Source organism: Rosa rugosa, chromosome 1, assembly GCF_958449725.1.
Source record: "Rosa rugosa chromosome 1, drRosRugo1.1, whole genome shotgun sequence".
NCBI classification, from domain to species: Eukaryota; Viridiplantae; Streptophyta; class Magnoliopsida; order Rosales; family Rosaceae; genus Rosa; species Rosa rugosa.
The window spans coordinates 39,373,981-39,400,528 of record NC_084820.1 but is presented as its reverse complement, the minus strand read 5'-3'; the positions used below and the strand labels follow the sequence as shown (position 1 = coordinate 39,400,528).

The 26,548-nt window shown below is 38.7% G+C and overlaps 4 protein-coding genes and 1 long non-coding RNA gene across 7 annotated transcripts; 2 read left to right on the top strand and 3 right to left on the bottom strand.

Annotated features, from left to right (window-relative positions):
- Window positions 1-3,620: 3,620 nt before the first annotated feature.
- Window positions 3,621-6,775, top strand: LOC133724866 (seed biotin-containing protein SBP65). The gene is made up of 2 exons (XM_062151761.1): window positions 3,621-5,178; window positions 5,400-6,775. The coding sequence occupies exons 1-2, from the start codon at window positions 3,625-3,627 to the stop codon at window positions 6,183-6,185; spliced, it is 2,340 nt and encodes a 779-aa protein (XP_062007745.1). The 5' UTR covers window positions 3,621-3,624; the 3' UTR covers window positions 6,186-6,775.
- Window positions 6,776-6,969: 194 nt separating this feature from the next.
- Window positions 6,970-8,029, bottom strand: LOC133724865 (signaling peptide TAXIMIN 1). The gene is made up of 2 exons (XM_062151759.1): window positions 7,655-8,029; window positions 6,970-7,334 (listed from the first exon to the last, which is right to left on the bottom strand). Exons 1-2 carry the CDS (start codon window positions 7,762-7,764, stop codon window positions 7,211-7,213), a joined length of 234 nt encoding a protein of 77 aa, XP_062007743.1. The 5' UTR covers window positions 7,765-8,029; the 3' UTR covers window positions 6,970-7,210.
- A 1,750-nt stretch (window positions 8,030-9,779) lies between these two features.
- On the bottom strand, window positions 9,780-15,030 carry LOC133724863 (uncharacterized). Of its 3 annotated transcripts, none has more exons than XM_062151757.1 (8): window positions 14,615-15,030; window positions 14,206-14,447; window positions 14,029-14,125; window positions 10,995-11,178; window positions 10,800-10,881; window positions 10,580-10,646; window positions 10,363-10,472; window positions 9,780-10,281 (listed from the first exon to the last, which is right to left on the bottom strand). In XM_062151757.1, the coding sequence occupies exons 1-7, from the start codon at window positions 15,005-15,007 to the stop codon at window positions 10,407-10,409; spliced, it is 1,131 nt and encodes a 376-aa protein (XP_062007741.1). In that variant the 5' UTR covers window positions 15,008-15,030; the 3' UTR covers window positions 9,780-10,281; window positions 10,363-10,406. The 3 variants fall into 3 exon arrangements, with proteins under 3 accessions (XP_062007741.1, XP_062007742.1, XP_062007740.1); XM_062151758.1 differs by having other exon boundaries at window positions 9,780-10,274; XM_062151756.1 differs by having other exon boundaries at window positions 9,780-10,472.
- LOC133724864 (uncharacterized) lies at window positions 11,090-17,083 on the top strand. The gene is made up of 2 exons (XR_009854082.1): window positions 11,090-11,206; window positions 15,899-17,083. It is a non-coding gene; the product is annotated as an uncharacterized LOC133724864 (long non-coding RNA).
- LOC133724862 (transcription factor GTE4-like) lies at window positions 16,610-22,460 on the bottom strand. The gene is made up of 5 exons (XM_062151755.1): window positions 20,221-22,460; window positions 20,085-20,130; window positions 19,885-19,998; window positions 19,677-19,761; window positions 16,610-17,080 (listed from the first exon to the last, which is right to left on the bottom strand). The coding sequence occupies exons 1-4, from the start codon at window positions 22,039-22,041 to the stop codon at window positions 19,703-19,705; spliced, it is 2,040 nt and encodes a 679-aa protein (XP_062007739.1). The 5' UTR covers window positions 22,042-22,460; the 3' UTR covers window positions 16,610-17,080; window positions 19,677-19,702.
- Window positions 22,461-26,548: the final 4,088 nt, after the last annotated feature.

Below are 26,548 nucleotides of genomic sequence, written 5' to 3'. Positions count from 1 at the left end.
AAAATCCCCCCTTTTCGTGTAAAATGTTTATATTTTGTGAATACATTTGTGAATATTATACTTTGTTTTAATTTTAATTGTTTAATTGTTTGACAATGACAGGTGTACCCTCAATCCCCGGAATAGAACGATCCCTATTTGCTTATACTACTAACGATCTTTTCAGGGTTAAATTATGCGCTTGCTTTTAGCGTATCATGTTTGGATTTGCGAGTTGTGTAATTGGAGACATGAAATTTTCCGAATATTTTTATTAATATTTTTGAGATTTTCAGTTTATTATTGAGTTGATTTCGAGAATTCTTTGATGATGCATGTTACAATCTTGTGCCCTTTTACGTGTTAGGTAATTTTCAGAGTGAGGTTAATAAGTTTGCATGCTAGAATAACGGTGAGAGTTCTTGTGTGTTTGCTTAATTTGCCAAGAGTAATTGTTATTTGTTAAGACGCTGAGTTAAACAAGTAGTAATTAGTTCAACGGGTGGTAAAAATCATGCTTTAATGATTAAACGATTCTGGAAATTACGTGTTAAATTCTATGTGTAATGGTTAATTTGCACATGTGAGTTGATTCGAGGGTTAGATAATACTACTAGTTAAGAGAATTACGCTGAGTGTTTTCGAAAATTAGTAGTGGGCTTGGTAAGGACTTTTGCGATCCAAGCCTACATTAGAACAAATTAGATAAATGGATTGATCCGCTGAGGCTTTTCATTTGAGCTCTTATCTAGGCATTTAAGATGGGCACGTTTTTGTAGCATGTTGAAATGGATTTTCTGTTTTTACACTTAGTAATTTCCGAGTGGTATTGGTCTAGGTTAGGGAAGTCGATCATTGTATATAGTTTTATTTGTTTTGTTTTTATTTTAAGTAGATTATGAACCAAATTTCAAAAGCCTCATTTTATTATTTTATTTGTTAATTGACCTTTTTGTGTAGGTGTACCCTACAATCCCCGGACTGAACGATCCCTGCTTATCCTATACTGACAACTACATTTTGCAGGGTTAAATTGTGAGGCTATTTTAGCCGCATCAAAAGAGCCTGAAGCTCACTTATGGAATCAAAGAGTCTAAAACTAGTTCATATGTACTTATTTCGTTATAGTCAACGTGATCTAAATTGCCTCAATAAGTATTATGACAAGACTACGGAATCGAATTCGAGATATGATTATAGTGTTGCAACATATTCTAACTTTCGCAAAGTTTTGAATTACTTAGAGCTCTTGAAGAGCTTATATGAGACGTATCAATACACAAAGATATTGATGTGTATGGCTAGGTATGTCGTGATTTTTCAATGTTTTAAACTATACAAAGCTAAATGTGTCAATTTCTTTAAATTGTTTAGTACTTTGTGTATGAATTTGAGCTTATGAGATTGTTTCTAACCTTATCATATGAGGTATGCACTTGTTGAAAATCGTCTAGCTCTGTTATATTGCTTAAACTTTGCAGGTGTGAAAATTTGTGATGAGCCCCTATATGCAAAGCACACATGGTCTCACTTCAGTGATAGACATATCAAACTACTATACATGGTACATGTAGCCTATCGCATTTGCAACAATTAGGGGGAGATTTTCGTCAGGGGGAGCATCCAGAAGCATGCTACTTAGGACATATGCGCGTTGTGCTCTTTTTGTCTGTCGACCAGGGTTATTTTTGTCCCACTGGGTTTTTGTTACCTGACAAAGATTTTAACGAGGCAACAATAAGCGCGTCCAATACCATCATTCATTGGTCATCCAAGGGGGAGTGTTGTAAATACTATTATCTATGTGGATGTCCACGTAAATACTTATTAGTTATGTACTTTGATGTAAACTCTACCTCTATATAAAAGAGGCTAATGAGACTGAATGAGAATATTTCTTCTTTCTCCAAACTATTCTCTCTTTATATCCTCTCTACTTTATAACATAAATGCTAATTTTTCATTAGAGCAATTTTAGTTCATTTGGCAAAGTTGCTGTGCTATCTTGCTCTTTCTTAAGGTTTGACCGACTCCTCTAATTACAGGCCAATCTTTTTTTTTTTTTTTTTTTTTTTTTTTTAACACGAAAAGGTCATAAATTCCACACACAAGTTTATGTAATATCATCAAAGCATAGGAATCGAAATTTCAACCAAGACATATAAGTTTGAGAGAATCGAAATTTTGCGAAATTTTGAGTTTCCAAAACATAGGAATAATCTTGATTAATTATTTGAGGACCTCAGATTAGAATTGGAATGGAAAATAATCATGAATCGGAGACAAGTGGAATGAGAGAAGAAAGGAATCGGTATTGATTCCGGAGGAATGATTCCTAAACCCATCTCCACCCTTCGTAATCGAATTCTTGAGTATTCAGGAATCGATTCCTGATAAATAGGTGGGACCTACACCAATTCTCATTCCTTCATGTGTTAGTAAACACAGGAATTCTTTTACCTGGAATCATTCCTATTCCTTTATGTGTTAGTAAACACAGTGGTATTTTTACTCCGTAATCATTCCATTATATTCCATTCCATTCCAAGTAAGTAAACGTGCCCTAAGAGGATTTTGCATCCAAGTTGCAGATGTAATAGTTTGGGTATTGAAACAATGACCCCATACAAACCTACCTGGCTACCTTCATTATCTGTTATAAATTTTTTGACTTATTTGTAACCAAAAAAAAAAGAACAAGAATTATTACCTGCAATAATATTCACTGGCAACTAACAGATACAGTAAAATGTTATATCAACAGACCACCTAGTTTTATTTTTGGCATTTGATTCATTCCCGAAGTAAAAGAACCTAGTAAATTTTTAGCCTTCTTATGGCACGTTTACTTACTTGGAATGGAAAATAATCATGAATCGGAGACAAGTGGAATGAGAGAAGAAAGGAATCGGTATTGATTCCGGAGGAATGATTCCTAAACCCATCTCCCCCCTTCGTAATCGAATTCCTGAGTATTCAGGAATCGATTCCTGATAAGAAGGTGGGACCTATATCCATTCCGATTCCTTCATGTGTTAGTAAACGCAAGATTTCTTTTACCCGGAATCATTCCGATTCCTTTATGTGTTAGTAAACGCAGGAATGTTTTTACCCCGTAATCATTCTCTTTCCTTCCAAGTAAGTAAACGTGCCCTTAGCTTAACAAGAATAATGCTAGTTGGTTCAATTAATAAAAATGAAAGCATTGCCCCAGATTGGTTCTTCCCCACCCTTCCAATTGATTTGCATTATCCAATCACCTGAAGATCGAAGTGCACCGGCCTCCAATGTCCAAACGACGTGCCAAGCTGGTGTTGAAGAACAACACCTCACTCTCGTGGCAGTCATGTATCTTCCCACGTGTCAGCAAAGATACATAAGGGTTTGCCATGCAAATCTACAGTAGATGACGTGTAAGCTCCTAGATAATTTTTTATCCAACTCACGCTCAAAACGTTGCAGAAACCCCCCACGTTGCATTGACCACCCAACACATGTCCTTCTCCATGCAAAGACGGCCATACCCATCTTCTCATCACCGCCATGGCTCCTTTATTTTTAACGCCAAACTCCGATCGAATTCAAAACACAAATTAAAGCAAGAAGCAGCAGAAACTAAAACCATCGGCATTGTTAGGTTGAGAAATGTCTTCTGAGCAACTTAGGAGGGAGAATGTGACGCCCCAGAGGGAAGTTCACATTGAGAAAGACAAGGTGCCGAAGATCGCCAGCCACTTCGAGTCAATCACCGTGCATGTGCAAGAAGCCGGCGACAAAGACACGCCTATGGACAAAGACACGCCTATGGACAGCACCAAAGACTCGCACGTCGATAAAGAGCGGAAGGGAAACACCGTTGGGGACTTGGGGATGGGAAAATCCAGAGACAGGATGAGTGAGTCAAATGCAGATAGGGCTAGGACGGCGAATATGGTGGCGGATAAAGAAGCTGAGGAGAAGAGAGGGAGGGAGAGTGGTGCCCGCGGAGTAGGGAAGTTTGAGGTTCAAGAAAGTGATGAGGGTCGGAAGAAGGGAGGTAGAGAGGAAATGGTTGTTGTGAGTGAAGGGAAGGAGGATTCAAGGGTGAGACAAGGTGGGGGTGAAATGGAAGGCAGAAACATGGACATAATGGGCAGAGAGAGTAAGAGTGGAGCTCATCAAGGTGTCGGAAAGGTCGAAGTTATAAGGGCTGGGGAAGAGAAGGGCAGAGAGGGTCAAGGTAGACAGCAAATGAGTTCTAAAGGAAGGGAGGGCGAGGGTAGAGAAAGTGAAGGTGGGAGCACACAAATGATGGGCAAAGGAGAGGGTATGACACAAGAGAGAGGAATGGACACGGAGATGATGAGAAGCAAAGAGGAGGGTCGCGGCCGCGAGCAGAGACAAGGCACAGAAACGGAGAGCAATGTGAACAAGCAGCAGCAGCAACAACGACAACAACAACCATCTCTGGAAGAAGTTTCGGCATTTAGACAAACAGCACAGCAGAATTCCATGGTGGCAATAAGGGCCGCAGAAGAGCGATATCAGAAAGCTAAAGAAACTGCAAACCAGACACTCGCTACTACAACCGAGAAGACTAAAGAAACAGCTCTGAAGGCTAAAGAAACTGCAAGCAAGACACTCGCTACTACAACCGAGAAGGCTAAAGAAACAGCCCAGAAAGCTAAAGAGACTGCCAGTACTGCTACCGAGAAGGCTAAGGAAATTTCAAGCCAGACACTTGGTACTGCAACTGAGAAAGGAGCACAAGTGAAAGACATAGCACTGGAAAAAGGCCAACAAGGATTATATGCAGCAAAAGATACTCTATCAAGTGCAGGGAAGAAAACGGTGGATAACACGGTGCCATTAGCAGAGAAAACTAAAGACATGGCCGTGTCTGCGGGTAAGACTACTCTGCATTATGCTGGTGATGTTGCGGTGGATTTGAAGGACAAGGCGACTGTGGCAGGTTGGACTGCGGCGCACTACACAACTGAGGCAGCAGTGGAGGGAACCAAAGCAGCTGCAAGAGTAGTTTCCGGAGCAGCAGGCTATGCTGGTCATAAGGCGGTGGATATTGTGTCCAAGCCTTTGAGTGTTGCTAAAGATGCTGCTGTGGTGACTGGTGAGAAAGCTGAGGAGTTCACTGCTCGGAAGAAGGAAGAGGCGAAAAGAGAATATGAGGCCAAGAAAGCAGCTGAAGCAAATAGGCCCAAGGTAGATATGTCATGTCGCCTATAATATACTCGCTGTTATTCATTCTGCAGTAAAACTGTCCGAAAGAGATTGAGCAAGTAGGATTTTATCTGAAAATATACAAGTAAAATTCTCATCCCTTTCAAAAAAAAAAATGGTTATTTTCAGAGGCCACCAATTACATATGTACTGATGATTAATTAGTATACAAACTAATTAGTTTTTTGCTTGATGTGAACAAGGGTTCTGAGACTACGTATCAAGGAGGAGAATCCAAAAGCTGGAAGCAAGAGGAGACATGGACGAAACCAGTTGAGAGGGAATGTCAGCATATGCAGAGAGAAGGTGGCAGACCAACTGAAAAAACCAGCCAAGAAACCGCTGAATTACAAAGGGAGGGAGCGCAAGAGGGCGGTGCTGGGGTGCTGGGAACAATCGGCGGGACTTTGGGTGTGATACCGGGAGCTGTTAGTGAGACATTGGTTGAGATAGCTGAGAATACGAAAAACTTTGTTATTGGGCAGGGTGAAAGTGGAATGGGTGAGGAGGGCGAGGAAGGGTGGAGCTCAAATGCGCAGCAAGGAGGGCAGGAATGGAGCTCAAATGCGCAGCAAGGAGGGCAGGAATGGAGCTCAAATGCACAGCAAGGAGGGCAGGGGTGGAGGCCATCTGAGAAGCAAGGCAGGCAGGAGGGGAGGTCATCTGAGAAGCGTGGCAAGCAGAGCGAGACTGTAAGTGTAATACCGGGAGCTGTCGGCGAAACTTTGATTGAGATAGCTCAGACTACAAAAGACAACGTCATCGGGCAGGGGCAAAGCGCAGAGGAGAGTGCTGAGAAGGATCGCAGGTCATCTGATCAGCAGCAAGGCTTAGGTGCAATACCTCGTGCTGTTGGGGAGACTATGGTTGGAATAGCTCAGACAACAAAAGACAATGTTGACAATATTACTGGGCTTAGGCAGAGACAGGGACAGGGACAGTCGAGAACTGATCAGCAGCAGGGATGGAAGCAAGACCAGACCAAATAATGGAAAATCAAGCAAGTAAGATGCAGGGATGAAGTAGATTCTGAAATAAATTTAGAAACTCTCAGCTTTATGTTTTGGATGTTTGGTGTGCATAAAAAGCTGATGGTAGTAGTATATTTTGTAATGTTCAGTATGTCGTTTTGGATGTTAATGGTGGTGATTGTGTAATAAAACTGAATATTTTGTTTATGCATCTATGATGGTAGTACATATGTTGCCTTTCTGTGAAATCAATTATCGTACTTCGATCGTTTCTTTAGTCGGAAGTTGGAGCATACACTTCTGTTTCAGCAAATATCGAACTGTTAAGTCTAGTCTGGTTGTTCTTCAAGGCAAAGCAAGTATATAGAAGAGTATACTCGTTTAGAAAAGAAACCGAAGTTTCTTTTTGTCAATGTAGAGAGAATCCATTATGGTTTAGGACCCAAATATATTCTCAACAATAAACCTTGTCAGACACTTCTTCCTCAACTCTAGATTGTGCTTAAAATGGATTTTGGTGTCTGGGTAAATCTGGTTATACTTTGTGCACAGATTTTGCTAAAGAGTTGAACTAAGTGAGAAGCTTTGTAATTAAATAGTCAAATTTTCAAGGATTTTTGACATGGTATCGGTACCAAGTGTATTGGAAGATATTTTTTCAGCCCCAACTTGAGTGGCACCCTATTCAAGCAAGTGTCTTGCCATTCCTGCCGCCCCTTTTTGACAAATCATTCCACTATTTAAGAGCGACACATTAGTAAGTGCAAAACAAAAATAAACATTGAGAATGAGACACGGTAACTTGTAAGATAGCACATCTCTTTGTCCATTCTTATTCTAGTCTCATAGTAACCAAAGTTGAGGACTTAGAAATCAAAAAGAGAATTCGCAATCCGCAATCCCATAATATCTGCATCTCCTAAACATTTTACAGCGAGACAAGGCAAGCTAATGAACATGGATACCTCATACCCCCATAAACTATAGAACTCAAAAGAAGAAGTAAAAAAATAGAGAGTATCTGCAGAACCATGAGCATAAGATTAACAAGGGATTTGCTCAGTGAACCACTCCATGACATGAATTGGGGCCTTGATCAACTCCAGAGCCAACTCCACTATAACCGTCACGCACAAGCAGCACGGACAAATGCATGTCAGCAATAATCTACACCAAAATCCCCATTCAAAAAAACCAACAGGTTTCAGCCATAAAGATTCATCGCACAAACGAATTGCTAGACCAATCAAGAAAATAATTGACACCCAAATAAGATAGCAGGAAATTGTAGGTACCCAAATGACCAAATTACTAACAATCAAGAAAGAAACAGATACCCAGATAAGATAGCAAGAAGTTGAAGACACCCAGATAAGCAAAATCACATAGTAATCAAGAAAACTTTAGGCACCCAGATAATCAAATACGAATATACAGAAAATGAAGTCGGTTAAGATTGAAGCAGAAGAGAGTGATAGTTAAAATACCCGACGATCCAGATAACGATGCCGACGATGGAGAGGATGAGGGAGAGAAAAGCAAAGGGAAGGCCGAGTAGAAAACCCAAAGGCCTGCAATCACCTTCTGAAGAACACATTTTGGTCTCACTTTGTTTCTGGGTTTCACTTGGATCGGTGGAAGAGGGGACAGACAGATAAAGAGAGAGAAGACACAAGGTTAGTGGACTGTTTTGAGGTGATGGGTCGTCTTTTGCTTTGTTTTGAGGTGTTAGAGAGAAAACACAACAAAATTTCTTGTGCTTTTCTTTGCGTCTCTCTGTGTAATTTATTTTTTTTGGGAATGGATTGCTAAATAGTAAATACAAACTTGTAAATTGGGAGAGAGGTACACGTTTTCTAGCTTTTGCACAACGCAACTGCGAAGAAAAGGGGAGAAGTGTATTTCATAGGAAAATCAAATGGAAAGTAGATCGAACGAATCTCTCACCTTTATGTCAAATAAGAATCTCTTTTACCTGACCCGATCTTTAAAATATAGTGGTTCTAGTTAGATCTCCAAATTTATTATTTGGACCTCCTATACTTAATATACTTCTAATTTACTTTTCAGAATACTTGAAAATTAAGTAGCATTCCTTATTTTTATCAAAACACCCTTGAACATGAGATACAATAATCTGTTACTCTACTTTTTATCTCTATCTTCAACCACGAGAAGAATAATGAATCAAAATCACAAGATATTGCTCTCTTATGAGTATGTCTCTCCTTCACCGAAATTAATCAATTGGTTGGTTAAGATCAAGTTACTAGAATCCCTCTGAATTTGCTAAAACAAGGATTTCAAGGGTTTTGGGTTAGAAGATTTAGTAATAACTATATCATAATATTCAATTAATTTAGTTTAAGAAAATTTCAAATCAGATTGTTTTTAATTTACTTTTGTATTAAATGATGGACCATATATAAAAATTATTATTTTTACTTAATTGTTTTAGGTAAATTATAAAACTATATGGCAATATAAGGAAATTCCGGAAAAAGAAAAAAATAATTTAATTGAATGTTATATTTGGGGAGGTAAGAAGAGTAATTTTTTTTTTCATTTTTCTCACTTTGTCCATATTTGTCTTTTCATATGATTTGACAAAATTTATTAATAATTGAAAAAAGTTGGAGGTCCAAATATTAAATTTGGAAGTCCAACTAGAACCACTCTTTAAAATAACTAGGTAAGTCTACAGTTGTCGAAGTCTCACAAATTGTCAGATCTATTTTTAGACACATTGCGGTTTAGGATGAAAAGATTAGGAAGCATTGGAGAGAATTTGGCTCAGGAGAGGATCTCTCTCCCTCTCTCCAAGGTTTTTGCTAGAAGCAACTTCAAACAAAAAAAAAAAAAAAAAAAAAACCTTCTTCTAATGTTGGTTGTGAGTTTTGCGGTACTTATATGATACGGTGACCCCCTGTGATTGGGTGTTATGAGATGATCAATGGCTTTAGGAGTGCTATGGGGTGGTCCATGGTATTTCGATAATGCATAGTGATGGTGATGGCTTATTGATAGTCTCTCTTAACGTAACACCATAGTGGCGGTGGCGGTGGCGGCTGCGGCTTAAGTTACCATCCCCAATTCGCCATCGAAGACCCCATTGAATATGATGGGGCTCGAGGTAGATTGACATCCCATATGGAGATTTGAACTTGGAATCTTGAAAGTAAACCAAACTTAGAGACGGTAGGGATGTAGATGTACAAGCCTCCAATAATTTCTCCTCTCTTTTTCTTTTTGTTTGGGAAAAGACTTAGACAATTTTGTGGAAATTTGGTGACAATAGGTGCTTGTCATAAATGTTATCACTTATCCTAGTTGACAAGAAGAAATCTCAGACAGTTTGACGTGGAGTAAAAGCAGCGTCAAACCCATGATTGAGTGGCGTGTCACACTGGCACATTATCTAAATGGTCGCATGTTAGAAATGATGAAATGCAATGCAAACTGAAGCTGACTATGCGTATAAAGTAGGAAACCTTAAACGATTAGACGAGGAGGTGAGGACAATCTAGTTGAATTATTTGCAGGAAAAATTGGCATATGCTATGCTCTGTGAACCATGTGCTATTATGCATTCAACCACACACAACTACTGCATACCCAAACAATCCAACTCTCATTCATGAGATCAATTATTATAGTCAACTGACAGCTGATACACACCAGATTTTACAGCTTGAAGTCTTCCTAAAGAAATAGAGGATCCCTCATGACATTATTGGCCTTCCCAAAGCGAGAAGAGAGAACTTCGAGAATCGTTTATGTATATGCACAATATACATTAAGTCACTGGTGGTGAAGATAGACTAATCAAAACTTTTCTTCTTGAATTTCACTGTTGACCAAAAAGGAAAAGAAAAAGAAAGAAATTGAAGAAAACTGCAGAGATCACTGTATGATTGAGCACGAGTCTAGTTCTGGCGTGATGATGCTTTCGTCTCTCCAAGGCCCTTTACCAAGAAAGGTAAGGAGTGGTAATGAAGGAGTAAACAAACCATGGATAAATCCAAGCAAATCTTTCTCAACTCCAAGCAATCTTTTCGTAGGCGTTTGCCTCCGATCCAAACGGGGATTGATTGATTATAGAGCTGCCTGTGGACTTTTAATGAATAATAGACATTGCATTTCTTTCATGTATTGTGTTTCAAGTGTGCAATCAGAGGAAGGATAAGCTTCATACCATCTCATATGCTTAGGAAGAAAACAATTGTTGATGCAAAACTACTAAGGCCTGTTCAAACTCGAGTTCTCACTCTCCATGGAAATTATGGAAGCAAGCCTCTCATACACCTGTATAATACATGTGAGACGTTATAAACAATATTTATATGCTAAAAGCAAATATACATAACAAGGTTCTGGAATTAGTTTCAGGGTGTAATTGCTAGATCACCTACCTCAGAAAGCTTCTCACTGTTAGCCCTTTTCTTGTTCTTGTCCTTGTTATTTGTAGATAAATCATACCTGCAAAGGGCATGAAGCAAGTTGTCACAATTTCATATACGTACTTTTAAGCATGGAGACTAGAAACGGAAGCCGATCAACAATAATAATGATCACGATTCCTCCAACCTTATACCAATAAAATGAACCCAAAAATATATGAAATTTTCTCACCAATCACGAGGAATGCCAGCTTCATCACGAGCTGAATAATTGAAGGGCCCTTTCAACTCAACGTTATAATCCTCTAACAAGTCTGCAGGGTTACAGAAAACAGATCCTCACTCCGCATAATGATCCAGCTTGCTCCAAAATGTGGCAGGCCTAGAGGTCAATAAACAGACCAAAAAAGAAACAGGACAGCCAAACCTTTAAATGCAGAAGACGGTGCGCAACCTAATTTCTGACAGACACTGACAAACCAGTGGACACCAACAGCTACATGTGCCACTTCTTCATTAGCAATTCTAGCTACGATTTCAGATGTCCTGAGATCTCCGAAGCCAACCAATTTTTGCACAAGTCGTGGTCCAGCATCTAGTCCTCTGGCCTCCTACAACATCCAAAAGAAACCATGAAATGTAAGTGATCAAATATAATCTAATTGACCAAAAGTAGATAATGTAGAATTCTGGTCTGTGAGTTGTTCTAGAATACAAGGTGTGATTCTTCATATCTTTTACTTTTTCCGTTGTTCTGGAAAACCCATAGTTGTAATTGCTAGGAAGAGTCATTGTACTTTAGTCCGAGTTCTATGATTGTTAACTTTGTCAACCTAGAGAAATAATTTGAATAGAAAAAATAATTATTAGTATATTTGGAATCACTAGCATAGAGGAATCAAGAGAATTGAAGAAGCACATAATTGAAAAAACTGAAAATTATTTAATTTAATTTTGTCCAACATTAAAAAAACCTTTCTCACACTTGAGCATCTAAAAAATCCCTTCAACCTTTGCGCTTCCAAATTTTAAAATTCTGCTCTCAGATTTTTAGATCCAAGCAACATGGCTTACATATTCTGGCCTTAGTTCCATAATATCCAGCACTCCACACTCCCAACCCAATCCTCTTTGTCCACTAAAATGGGAATTTTAGAAGAGACCTTTACCCTCTCTTTCTACCAACCGAACAAAGACTGAAGTAGATGCATCCATTACCGAGCAGTCACAGCACCTCTTTGCTGCTTAGAAAGCAGTTAAAATGCTTGAATATTGAGGGAAAGACGCGGTCTTTATTAAGTTATTGCTCTTTAATTTATCTATGTCCAGCAGATTTTTATTTTTTATTTTTTTTTCTTTGAAAAAAGAAACTTGCTAATTCAAACTCAGCAAAAGTACCAGACCAAAAAAAATAAAAACTCAGCAAAAGTACAAAACAAGAAGTCCACCTATACAATAATTCAAAGCAAACATCTTTAAAAACTAGCTAATCGGTGCCTTCCAATTCCAAAATATGGAGGACAGACTTGAACCCCTAAAGGCCACTGAAACAGAAGCCTAGACACGGAACAAATAAACAACTTTTCCAAGATTTCCTCCACTTCCTCACTGTACCTGTTCAAGCTTGTACCTAGTCCTAGCACTTGGTTGGGCCATCCTCTTGGTGTAATGAACTTAAATATAGATGTGGCAGTGGGAGTTTCATTGATTAAATAGTCCTAGCACTGTCCAGGCCCCTGGTTGGATGCTTTTCTTCCTCTGTCATTGAACTAATGGAAATTGTGAATGGATTACAGTTTGCAGACTTGTGTTTTCAACCAATCTCAGTGGAACCTGACTCAAAGTCCATGGTTTCTCTTCTTAATAATGGTGAGATACATCAGGGTTTAGAAGGCTTTATTATCCAAGAGGCTCATAGTCTGCTGGCTTCCTTCTCAGTTGCAGAGCTGCCTTATGTTTCTCGTGCTGCAAATCAGTGGTTCATCAATTGGCCACTTATGTTGTTCTTTGTCTGAAGTAGTAACTTGCATGCCTAAGATCCCTAGTTGGCTGGACCTATGAGTCCATGCTATTCTGAAGGTATTTGATCAAAACAAAATAAAAGAAAATGCTCCTTAAAAGTGCAATTATTCCTTTCCAACTATATCACCCCCACATCCAAGCTTTTGCTCTTTTTCCTCCTCCAAAATCCTAAAACTTGCAATGAACAAAGGATAACACTACTGTAGAGAATGCCAGGCAATTTCAGCTTCCCTAAAAAGATTAGACCAAAGAGAATGAGCAACTTTGCACTGAACCATCACGTGTTCATTCTCTGAAGAACGTAATATGTGTTGAGCTTAGCATGGGCTGCAATCCATGCCAAAACTTAGACTATTTTAGGGGCTTAAGCTTTTCAAATCAAATCCGCTTGCCTATTTACTGGAAGAGAATAATCCTCAATTAAGTAATTGAAGAAAGACCTGCAGGAGAAGTAAATCTAACTTCCACACCCATCAATTTAATTAGATTGATAGATTCCACCAACCCAAACATTTAGCAAGTTCCATAATAAGGAGATCACCATTTCATGATCAGACAAATTCCTCTAGACCCCAAGTTCGAGCTCATAGAAGCCCCGATCCCTCAACCATATCAGCTACAATGTAATTGTGATAGCATGACAAGTATTATACAACCTTGTAAACTGCTGGTGTAGCCTTCCCCATTCAAACCAAAACTGCACTCTCCTTCCCATTCCCCCACCTTCACTTTTCAGCACTTTGAGAGAAACCCCATAGCCTTGAGAAAAATCCTTCCAGAGACGTAAACTTTAACCTCTCACACTCAGATTTGCAATTTATGCTTGAATCTGGTCGAAACCCTATGTCTAGACTAGTTTGTGTAGAAATAAATAATATTGCAACCATCCAACCATTGGTATTACAAGTAGCATCTTATGGTAGCATGTTATTGGATACCCATCTTTCTCAACACTAATTATAGAAGATGAAAAACATCCTTAAGCAATGTATGCATATATTCTCTTTTTGACAACTAAATTGGAGGAAATCAAGTGTTCAAGGCATTATCCTAGCTGAACTGAATCTAAAAATAAAAATAAAAAAATGCAACACAACCAATTTATATCAGAGATTATCTTATCATAACGACTCTCATGAGGATCAGCCATCATGACATTAACAACGGCATAACTCAGTTAGTATTCTATGGAACTCATGCTAATGCTATGCTTCTAAGCATTCAGCTACTTGTTGCCAGAGTCAAGCCACATGTAGTTGCCTGTGTTGCTCTATTGAAAGCAAAACATGGTTATTAAGACAAATTGAAGAGATGGCAACTAAATCATGCAAGTATATCGATGAAATGCAAAGTAATACACATCATCCACATTACATTTCAGCCATTCATATGTCATCAAATGACTCGCCGTATTAAACTATCCAAGTGCAACATATTACCTGGACCAGTGGTATGACAGCCAAACGTGCAGCAACATTGTCAGATGATTTCTCACACTCCCTCCAGAGCAGATTATGAGCAGGCATATCTCCATACCTTGTTACAAAACCAAACATACAAGTCAATGAGAAGAAACAACAACCAATCTGTCTACCGAAAACAACTAGTCTCCTCACTTGAAACCAAGTTCGGCAAGCCTCTGAGAACACCAAGCAAAATGGCGACTCTCATCGTCGGCAACGTGAGCAAAGTCAGCGAAAAACCCTTCCCCTAGAATCTCACTAAAAGGAGAGAAACGGACAACAGTATCCCATGCTAAATCAATCGCATTGAGCTCAACATGCGCAAGATTATGAAGCATATACGCATTGAGAGGCAAACCCGAGTTCTTGGGAGCAGGAATTTCTTTCGGATGAACCTGAAGGGCACAAATGAACATGTAACACAACTAAACTACATATATTAAAACACTGAGATTACTTTGGAACAAGACAACTGCCATCAAAACAAATAACGAGCAATACCCAATTCAAAAAAAAAAAAAAACACAAACTAAGAAACAACTGAGAGACAGGAAAGACTGACCAGTTGGGGTTTCAGAGGGCGGGCAGGACGAGGAGGAGGTTGGCATGCACCAAGTGGAACGTTGTGTTGGCGCCACGTGGAGTAAGCGATGTGGGAAAGGTTGGACTTGGCGAGGGGGTCACTGGTGGAGAGAACGAGAGCACCAAGCTCTGCAAGAGAGGAAGCAGACGACACCATTGGAGTGTCGGCGTTGTCAATCGTTTGGGGGCCCTTGGGTCCCCAGCAACGGTTCTCATTGAGGGGGCTATTCCTCCAGGTTTCGAGACCAGACCAGGGTGAGGGTTGCATACAAGAAGAGGAAAGAGACTTGGTTCTGAGGCATGATGATAACAAAGGAGCTTGGGAGGAGCACAATGGAGGAGAGAGCATGTGGTGGAGTTTGAGACGCTGCATTTCTAAGGTTACATTCGAGTGGTGCGATGGTCACTTAAAACTAGGGTTGTCACTCGGTCGGTTTGAATCGGTTATAGGTATTACCAACTTCAAAACCAAAGCTTTCGGTTTCAAAATTGAGTTACCAATTACCAACCAAAATTTTCGGTTTTTAATCATAACTACCAAATTCGGTATTTCAGTTTTCGGTATTACCAACTTTAGAACAACTAATTCTTTGTAATTAAAATTAGAACGAACAAAACTAGGTTCTTCAATTTGATAGTCGTAAACTTTGTACTCATCTCCTAATAATAGCTTTCTTTTGTATATATGACATCAAGTTTGAGTCATTTTCAATAAAACTAGATTTTTTAACCATCTTTGACTAGGTTACTTAAAATACATGTACTATTAATGTAGTATATGTAGTAATGTTCATACTATTATGAAAAATTTTATGTTTATTTCTTAATATACATGTATGTGTATTGAAAATCATAGTATATAAAGCTAATATTTAGATAATCGGTAGATTCAGAATTTACCAAAACCAAACCAACTTTTTTCGGTAATTTTTTATTTCTGTTTTATCGGTCTCGGTTACCAAAAAGTCAGTTTACCAAACTTAAAACATCGGTTGGTATTCGGTCAGTTTGGTAATCACCAAACCAAGTGGCAGCCCTACTTAAAACACTAAAATTCTAAAATTCCAGAATATATATATATATATATAATTGAATTTAAAATGTTTGTTCCGAACCATTTGATCTGGTGACAGTAGTATTTTGTGTGTAGAAAATCATAATTTTAACTCAGACGTTTTTACTCAAATTAAGGTAAAAATCAATGTTGACTGACTTGTCGATTTTAGTCATTCTATTAACCATGTTTCGTAATTTCTTGATGAAGATGCATGTTGTCATTTTATGCCCGTGCAAACCCTAGCACCGCCACTCAAGAGTCGTCGAGCACAGTGATGGACTATTCACCTACCCATGACAATGGCCATTTAGTCCAGTGTGCCCGCCACAGTTTTCCTTTTGAAAGAGGTGCTGCTAGGGACGAGTGTAACGCCTTTGTGGTTCCAACTCTATTTAGTGCCGGATGTGTGCAAAAATGTTTGGATCGCTACCATCAGGTGTGCAAGGAATGGCTCCTAATAATGCACAAGGCCTAACCTACTATTACATTTGATTTGTTGTGCTGGAACTGGCCATATATGTTCTTTTCATGAGATGAGGTACATAAAACTGCTTCCGAAATATAAAGATGCTGATCTAAATGATGTATTTTCTCTAAAAGAAAGACGGGTATCCTCAATCACAGATCTATGACAATGTATCCTATAACATTCAATAGACCTCTGCAACTTGATTTCTACATCAAATTCTACTCAACCTGCCAAAGGTAACCTTGAAATTTACAACAACAAAGCGACATTTCCAGATACAAATCAAGTCATCGTGGAAGAATCATTACTTCTAACTATCAAAGTATAGAGCAGACTACTAGCCACAAGTTGTAAACTTACAATATTGTGATGCCGCATTACAAGAAAAAAATTTCTTGCACCTAAAACATAAACTTGAGATTCAGGCAATTGCATATGAAGTTAGTATGTCAAGAGTAAGATGATACTGAACTTGTATAGACCACTACAAACAAATCTACAAATCTTAGCCAATGCAAACACATAAAATTCATATGGATCAACTTAGACTCAATGAACTTGGATTACAGACTACCTCTTGTGTAGCACTAAAGTATCCTGAATCTGCCAGCACAAAACTAAAAACAAGTCATTGAAACCTAGATGGAGTAGCAGCACTTAGCAATGTACACTCTGCTATCGAAGCAGACCAACTGCATCTAATTATCACCCAGTCTGCCAATATTATACAAATTCTGACAAGATTAATGAGGCCATGTAGACACTCAGCAACTAACTATCGTAACACTGCAGACTATATTAGCAGGATGGTTGAAGGCCTTGAGAAAATTCCACTATACAACCAAAGTCGATTCAAATCCAAGTCTGAAAGCTTCCAATCACCATGAAGAAAATCACCATCTACTCTATTTTTCTGAGATCTGCAGTTTTAGAAAATTGTGATTAGTAATCTCTACTGCTATCTGGTAAAAACTACTAAATTAATAAAACACATAGTTTCTAGTATCAACCATGCAAATCCAAAGACATATGGGAAAGATGAAGGGAGGGGGACACACGGATTACAATGTATATTTAAACAAAAAGTTCAATAGTAGCAAAAATAAAACTGAAAAAAGGACCAGAGAGGAAAAAATAAACAATAAGCAGGCAAGACAGACGGAGATAACTTGCTCGTAAAAGGGAACCACTTTACCAGCATTAACCAAGAAAAAACTGCTTCTACTTGTAAATTTACCAAAAACAGGTCAAATATACAGTGATTTGTCCCAAATTGATTTGAAATAAAAGACATGGCTGAGCAAATCATGTTAGATGATTTTTTTCACATATCATATATCTTAAAAAAGTGTGTAGTTTTTTACTTATTAAATAACCCACAAATAAGATATAGAAATAGAAAACACTTCGGCACAATTATCAGTTCTCCAATAGTCAGAACAATAAAAGATTCCACACTCATAAATAACTACAACCGCCCTTCAACCACACTGCAATTCACATGTTGTCAGAGCAATTTTCGATGCTTCAAGCTACATCAGATATTTTTTGTATATACTCTAAACCCTAAACTCTTTCAGGAAACTTTGTTAGGCACTATTTTTAGTGGCACCATAGAGCACATGAAAATACTTGGTCATATAAGCTGATTCTTGTTGACAAAAGAACAGTGGAACTAGTGAGAATGGAATCCCCATATCTTATGGACCAGCAATACATAGACCAAAAGTAGACCAATAGATAAGACCAGGACATTATAAAAATCTCAAAAGAAAACTCTGTCCCCAGCAATTTCTCAACTCCCAACGAAAAGCGCGGAATACTCCAATATTTTATATTGGCTTTTATAGATGCTCTAAAACTAGTGTGTATGAACCCTCAATGCCAGTACTGAAAAAGAAAAAAGATGCTGGTAAAGAATCTTTTTTATGAATGGCCCTTATTTCACTTGTCTATGACAAAAGACCAAGTACAGTAGACATATTTAGAAGTTTGAATCTAACATGCAAATATAGAGAGATTACATGTGAGACAATGATCTAAAGCCAATACCGTAATGTACATCGACTCTGACTTGCTCATTCCACTGACCAAATTTGAACACCCTTTCCCTATTAAAGTATCTATTACTAAAAGAGAGCAGAACATAAAATAAACAACAAACCCATGAATTGTTCATCATAGAGCCCAATAAGGAACAAATCACTACACTTAACATAACCCATAAACAAAATGGTTTGGATAAGGCTAGAAACATGATCTGGTGGCATATTGTGCATGTCAGTGCCACAATCAATATACTCCACCCTTAAAACTGGAATAGGACAACAACAACCAAGCAAGTTTTACAAAGCAAGACAACCTTACTGAAAATTTTTGGTCAACACTGAGCATAAACAATAAGATTACACACAGCTAAAATAGAGACAATCTCAAGGCCAATTTTTTTTTTTTTTCAACAAACAGACAAATTTCCCCAAAAAAACACCAAATAACGAACACATAATATCAAGATCATTCTAAGGAGAATGACCATGAATCACTTCAAATTTTTCAGAGGAAGAGAGGAGAAAGAAAAAAGGAAACAAAGGGTTGACAATTTTGCTCAAGAGACTGATAACATTGACACCAGCTTTGGTAGTTCCTACAATAGTTGGTGGTAAAATCAAAAGCCAAACATCTATCTTAAGAAGATGCAACTATCTTGAGACATCAGGCCCGTAACACAAAAGTGGAAAGAATGCTAACCTGTGTTACCTAGACTTGAATAATGGATATCGGACACCAGTTTTTCTATAGAAGTTACCCATATTGTCATGTCAACATGGAAATGCACACTGAAATGACTAGTCCATGTAGCACCGTATGTAACCTAAACCTCCATGTGTATCTAACCAATCAGGACATCACAAGTATGACCACAACCAACTACTTCCTGTTCAGAGTTCCCCAAGATATGTTATCCACTCAATAAGACTCATTATGCTATCACCTACAGATCTTTTGCAACAAACTTTCACCATTACAAGCCCTAATGTGATGAAAACTATCGACAACTACACCAGCAGAGCATCCCCTAATTCACATAACACGCCAATCCAATCCTTATCATCTTTTAAATTAGAAAAAGGAGAGAAACAGAACAAGGAAAAGAAAAATTGGTCGACTCTATAACCAATTACAAGAAAGGGCAAATAACTTGGCTTCTCAAGGCCTCACATCACCCAAGTGTGAATCACGTAGCAACCATTGAGTAATGTCAATTCATTTTCCAATTAAAACGACAAGTTTTCATCCAATTCCTCCCACCACATGTTTCTGATTCATAAAATTTTACAATATTAACCTATATAGCATTTCATGCATAATGGCAAGTGGAGAAGTTTTAATCAGTTCAAGTTTTTCATAATCCCAGATTCTCAGCAATATACAAGCACTTAATAACTAAATTATGAAGAACAAAAACTACATAATACTTAAAACAAAAATCAAGATGGCAGGAGTGCAGGACCTTACCTTAAAAAAGAAAAAGAAAAAAGTAGTCAAGTCCTTGGCGATCCGGCATCAGATCCAGAGTCTGATGAACTATCACTATCAGAGTCTGCAATAACAAAGATGTAAGAAAAAGGCTCACATAAACTAAATATCAAATTATTCCATCATTCTATGCCCAACAAAGCGTGTAGGAAACTTTATATTTGCAAACAGAGATGTATCATAGTACCACTCGAGGAAGATCCAGAATCACTGCTAGAGCTGCTTGAACTACTCGACCTACTCCTATTATCACCCTGGTTATCCCTTTGAATAGGTGTTGAAGACGAAACTATCTTTGGATCTGCTTAAAAGAAGCAAGAGTTTCAGTTATAAAATTCTCCAGGTACCACTGCTTTGAATGCCATCAAATCCAGTCTAAAACACTACCTGTTGTGGTTTCTTTTGGAACCTCATCCACACTGGGGGCCTGGGCCTGTAAGAAATAACAGAAAAATGAATGTTTTACAAACCACTGCCACCACATATATACTAAGAGGTCAGAAGGCATGAGATAAAGCATTACCTGCGGCAGGACATTCTGCTCAGTTTCTGTTCTGGCTTGCATAGCAAGTTCAGCTTTTCGCTTGTGTTTGCTCAAACTCTTCTTATAGTTGGTTACATACCTATCAAGCTCCCAAAGAGTCTCAGCATCCACGCTATCAATGTCCACTTCAATTTCATCATCATGCTGGAAGACGGCTGAATTCCTTTTCCTAATAATCTGTACAATGGTATCTAGCTTCTCTGAAGGTAGACCCTGGAGGCTTGTGCTAAGCTTTTGTTTCTCTTCATAAGTCATGTCCCTTTTATGAGGATCTTTCGCCTTAGGCTTCTTCGGAGCAGGGGTCCTAGGAGTAATAGTCATGGGTTTTGGCCTGGGATCACCATGATGTGATATGGACTCAGACCTATCCAAGACCCTTCGCATATCAAGAGCAGGTGGTGGTGGAGGAGCCTTTCTTGGTATTGGTTGTGTAGGGAGACCAGTCCCATAATCATAGCCGAACCTTATCTCACGATTATAATCTGACTCTATTATAGCCCACCTTTCCTCGAAAATCTTGGCTAGCTGTTCTGCCATGACATGAACATCCTGCCCGGGCGGATTATAGGTCATGGCATTGTCAAATGTAAGTCTCACATCTTCTGCAAATTCTTTGGGAGACTTGTACCAATTCTTGATCAGCCTGGATTTGATCGTACCCAAGTCCATTGGACTCTTGATAATGATGTGATAATCATGCAAACCAAGCTTTTCGGCATCCACAGGTTCATTAAACACCCAACTATGCTTGTGTTTCATCAATTTCTCAAGCAAAGAACTACAACTCTTGAAAAACTTGGTGCCCATTGAATACCTGTGCCCCAACTCTCCTCCACTTTGCTGCTGCTTCTTCAGATTCAATTTCGTCTTCTTGTTACTTTCAGCAGGTGGAAACTTATCCTTGGCCAGCAAAAACTCAGAACTTTGGTAGAACTGGTTTGCCTTGGGGGTTCTCTTCTCTTTCTCCACGTTATCAATCCCTCCCTGACTATTCTCCAATACTGATATACTCAGCTGATGCAAAGGCCTAGTAGCCTCACGAGGAATACCACCGGAAGCAACCTCCGAGTGAACCCGCCTCAACATGACATTATTATTAACCCCATCATTTGCAGAAACATGGGGGTAACTTAACCCACCAATCTGCCCCTGCTTGGTCTCAATCTTCTTCACCAAACCTCGAACCATATCCAGCTCACTTTCAAGCTTCCTTCTAAGCTCACGCACCTCTTGCTTCGACCTCGAAGCTAAATTGATCTTAACACGGCTGTCCGACTCCGGTTTGGAAACCCCATTCTCTGCAGGTATATCCTGAGTGGCCGGTGCCACCACCGCCGCAGCAGGCTCTTGCCGGTTCAGGCTCGAGGAATCGTCAGAGGCTGCCTCAACCCGCAAAACCGACTGCGGCTGTTGCGGCGGCAGGGTAGAATTCCCATCCTCGGACGCCTGAGCTGGCGGCTGAGCTGAATTCCCATCCTCGGAAACCGGAGCTGGAGGCTGAGCTGAATTCCCATCCTCCAAACCAATCACCTCAGCTGGAGCTTGAGTCGAATTGTCATTCTTGTTACTCCTGTTGTCCTCGTCCTTCTTCTCGCCGTTACTCTTTTCGTGGTTGGCGGCGGCGGTGGCGGTGGAGGTCGGGGCGGCTAAGGCGGTTGTGGTGGTAGAGTTTGTTTTGGCGTTGTTGTTGAGATTTTTCTTGGGGCCTTTGAAAGCTTTTCGAGTATAGACCTTGCTTTCCGAGTACCTCTGCTTCTCTCTGGTTCCATCACCTTCTCCAACTATAGGCCCCGAAGCCATACATGTACCTCACAAAACCCTAACTCCCACAAAACCCTCTCACAAAGATCCAAAATTCCTAGGGTTTTTCTTCGCCCACACCCAAATAACCTAATCACACTAACAAAAACCCTAATTTCCCCCCCAAATCTCACACAGCCAGATACATAAAAAATCAAAATTAGGGTTTCGTTTCCCTACGAAAACGACGAATCGTAGGGCTTTAACACAAACACGCACATACACAGAGAGAGAGTTAAGGCTTACAACAACAACAGCAGCAGAAGGGGGGCTTCGGGTTTCGTTTTCGCTCTTCTTCTTCTTCGATCAGATCTCGCTCTCTCTCTCTCTCTCTCTATCTCTTTCTCTCTCTAGTTTCTCTCTCTAAAATGCTTACAGTGTCTCGCAGTTTCTCTCTCTTCGCTTTCTGTTTCCCTTATCTTACAGGTGTACGGCGATAAAGGGTCCGTGAGGACGACGAAGCGTGTGGGTGCACTAAAGAGAGTCGTGCCCGGGAAGTACCATAGCACGGGTGCGGGGAGATTGACTCACGCGGAATGAGGACCGTGAGAGCCACGTACCATTGGGAGAGCGGGCGTGGGCTTCACGTGGGTGAGGATTGATTGGGTGATTGTTGAGGAGGGGGGTAGTTTTGCGAATATTCGGAGAGGTTGCGCAGGTCATGAAAGGGCGCGTGTGGTGCAGTGGGATATGGTTGGATGTTCGTGTAACTCAGCCTCCGGTCAGAGCATTTATGCTCTATGTCAGTTATGGCTTTAAGCTAATGTTGGGTTCAACTAGGAAAACACATAGTGTATTTAATATTACTAAATAAAATATGTAGACAAAAAACTATATATATATATATTATATATTTATTACTTTTGCTAATTGATTGTTAATGTCATGTCATTTATTTCATTGAGAAAACAAGGCGCGACTGGAATACACCCGTGAATTGTCGCACACCAGATGGAAGTTTGGGTTCCGGTCTGTTATGACATTTCGATCATCAAGGATAGGACTGACTTTTCAGTCAATAGTTATGAATAGCTCTCAATTGTTCTCGTAAAAAAGCAAGCGGTTGTTCTTGTCAAATCTTAAACCCAGGTAGCAACTGAATTTTGAAATTATGAACAACAATCACAAACTTCCTTTTTAATCTTAATAATGTTAAGCAATCCAAGATATGCTCTTTAATTTCATCTCTTATAGGACTTTGGGTTTTGGTGGATAATTTGATTTCATTAAAAAGGAGAATGATTGAAGATTGACATAAAGAGAAGAAAAGATTTAGTTGCTTTCTCTACTTTTTCCAAATTTGTGTCTTGTTAGATCTTATACGCGATCAATGGTGGCATCAACGATGGCCAACCTCAAGCACACCAAATTCATACCGATTGTAATTTTCTAAATTTCCTTTTCTAGCATCGATGCCAATGACAATCTTCTCCGACTGATTTTTGCATTTGCAGATATCTCTTTCAAAGTAGATTTGGATATTAATTGAAACACTCTATTTATTGTTTGCCTCCATCTCCCAATAACAATCAAATGATGGTAGATTATGGGATTGCCAAGAACCCATTAATTGCACCTTTTTGAGGTTTCCCAAAACCCATGGTACCCTTATGAGTTTTTCTTGACATAACCTTTATGTTTATTTTTTAAAATTTGGTTTTTCTATTTAACATCGTCTCTGGGTTATTACAATTATACTCATCTGAGTCCAAATGCTTGTATAAGAATACACTAAAGCAGCACATTCCCCTCTGGTATGACAAATCTCTAGTGTATTGCAAACTCCACCAAAAAAAGCATTTAACATTACTTTTAATCTATAGTTTAAAGTTGTGGCTGCTCACCTAAGAGACAGTTTTTAAGGGACTGTGAGGGACAAGTGAATCTGATGGTTAAAAATAAATGTACAGTTTTAAGTTGTTATAATTTCTACTTTTATATTTATTAATACATGTGGTTGAAATATATTTGTCCCTCACAGTCCCTTAAAATTGTTCCTTAGGTGTGCAGATCTATTATCTTTAGTTCTTTACTTACCAAGTTATTTTCGAATCAAAATCTCAATATTTCAAGAAATACCGTAAAATTCAGATATTTTCGATATTTATGGAATATTCACAAAAATATCACAAAGTCAATCATGTGAAAAAAGTTTGATAAAAAGCAATAACCATTCAGCCAAAATAAAACTCCAACATTCACTTAAGAGCATGTCCATCATTGACATTTAGCTCACTTCACACTTGGGAAGTCCAGTCTCTCTCTGATTTGGAGTCTCGGCTTGAGTGTAACCTAATTGCCATGGTCGCCCAGTAGATAACATGGCTAACGCATCTCGGACTTACACTTCTTTTATTTTATTTTATAGAGGGTATATACAAGACCCTTCTACTGAGGGGTCCCTTGTTTTTGCCATTTTAATGGATCGCTTATTAGACCAACTTTTCTATCACATATTTACATCTTAACCGTTCACTTTTTAGGGCCATATGAGTAGATCACTTCTGCAAATTTTCAACCAAATTGAACATCATTAAGCCATTCATAACTGCAATTTATAATTATAAACATGAATGATTCAGGTTGGACAGATTTGATTCACCCATTTGATTTACAATTTCACTAACAATTCCAAATTTGCCAACATACAATTCCTTCTTCTTCTTTTTTTGTGAGTAAAGACACAAAAGTTTTATTGAATTTTGGTTAATGATTAAAATCAAATTGTAAATCATCTAGTAAAGCTTGATCTATCCATACCTGATTGGTATTGGATTCAAATACTAAGGCAGCTAACCTATGAGCCACCATGTCAGCAGTTCTAAGAGCAAAAAGGAACAACAGACATTTCACATGTTCAAACCATTTTCTATGTCAGAAAGTATATAATTTACCAACAATTCTAAATTTATAACATCCTTTCAAAAAATTTACTTTACAATTGAACATTCATCGAACTAATTGCATTCATCTTCCGCAACTTAATTCTTCACTCCAAACATTTCTTACAATTTCTTTCTTCACTCCAAAATTTTCTTATGCTTTGTAATAGAAAATTAGGTATGTCATTTAGTTAATATTACTAAATATTTGGTTCTATAGTTTATTTTATCGATTCTAAGTGATCATCTTTACTATTTCATGTACTTAATATCTTAATATGTTAACCCATAATCTGAGAAACAATATGGATGTAAGACCCCGGAAATTCGTTATTAATTTCTAATGGTTTCCGAGAATTAATAAAGTGTTCGTTTGTATGAGTTCGTGGTTCAAAGGTGGAGCGGAAGTGTTTCGGACGAATTTTTATTCGGAAAGTATGACTTGAGGGGGGGGGCGCAAAGGTTGACTTTTTATTAGTTAGGTTTCTTCCAAAACTTCCTTCACAAAAGTTGTAAAGCGCGTCGATACGAGTTCGTGGATATGCGGAACGCGGAAATCGGAGTTCGTATGAAGAAGTTATGGCCGTCGGAAAAAGTTTCCATTTTGGTATATATGGGATTTTTCCGGAAATTATTTCAGAAAATACCAATTTTCCATTTTCGGAAAGTTTTCTCTCTCCTCTCTCCAAACCTCAGTTCCGCCCAGCCAACTTCGGCGGCTTCGTTCTCCGCCGTCCGGCCACCATAGGCCGTGATTTTTGTCCCTATTTCTTCGCCTCACTCCCATCTAGCACCCTGTGAAGTTTCACTGTGTGGGTAGACCTGTGCACAACGCTACAAGGCCGAGAAGTCGCACGGTGGAGATACAAATCGCCCAGATCGGAGATCACGTTTCCGGCCACCATAGCCGGTGATCCTTGGGGGCTTTTGAAGCCCAGAGGACATAGATACTCTCCACAAAACGGCTTGCAATGATTTGATCTGTGGAGATCGAATTTTGAAGTTTTTGAAACTAGGGTTCATCGGATCCGTCAACTTCCAAGGTGATTGACAGATTTGTATTGGACGGACGGTTGTGATTGTGATTTTGTGCTTGTCTTGGTTTGTGTGAAGACGCAGCAGGATTTGGAGGTGAGTAAATCTCACGGTGTTTCGGTTGATAATTAGTTATTTTTTATTTTAGTAGATTTAATTGTTAGCATGAGAAATCGTATCTATCAAAATAAATTATTTGTTTTAAAATATATGAACTGGATCGACAACTGTTCATGGGTAAGTTAAAACATGGTTTTGATATAAAATGATTTTCGAGTAGTTAATTTGTAAAACTATAGTTGGTATTAGTGGTCATTCCTGCGTGAATGATTACGTATATATATATATATATATATATATATATATATATATATATATATATATTTACGTGAAATATATATATTGATTGGCGTGTTATCGAGTGATGAGATGATTGGAATGGATTGATTATTATTCAAGCTTTTATTTCCGCACGTAAGATGTTGAATAATGAATTGTTGAACATGTGGTGAGAAAGCTATCATGTATGTTGCAAATTTTGGATTTAGGGTCGACGTAGTGACCGGTATGAGGGAATCAGATGCTCTAAT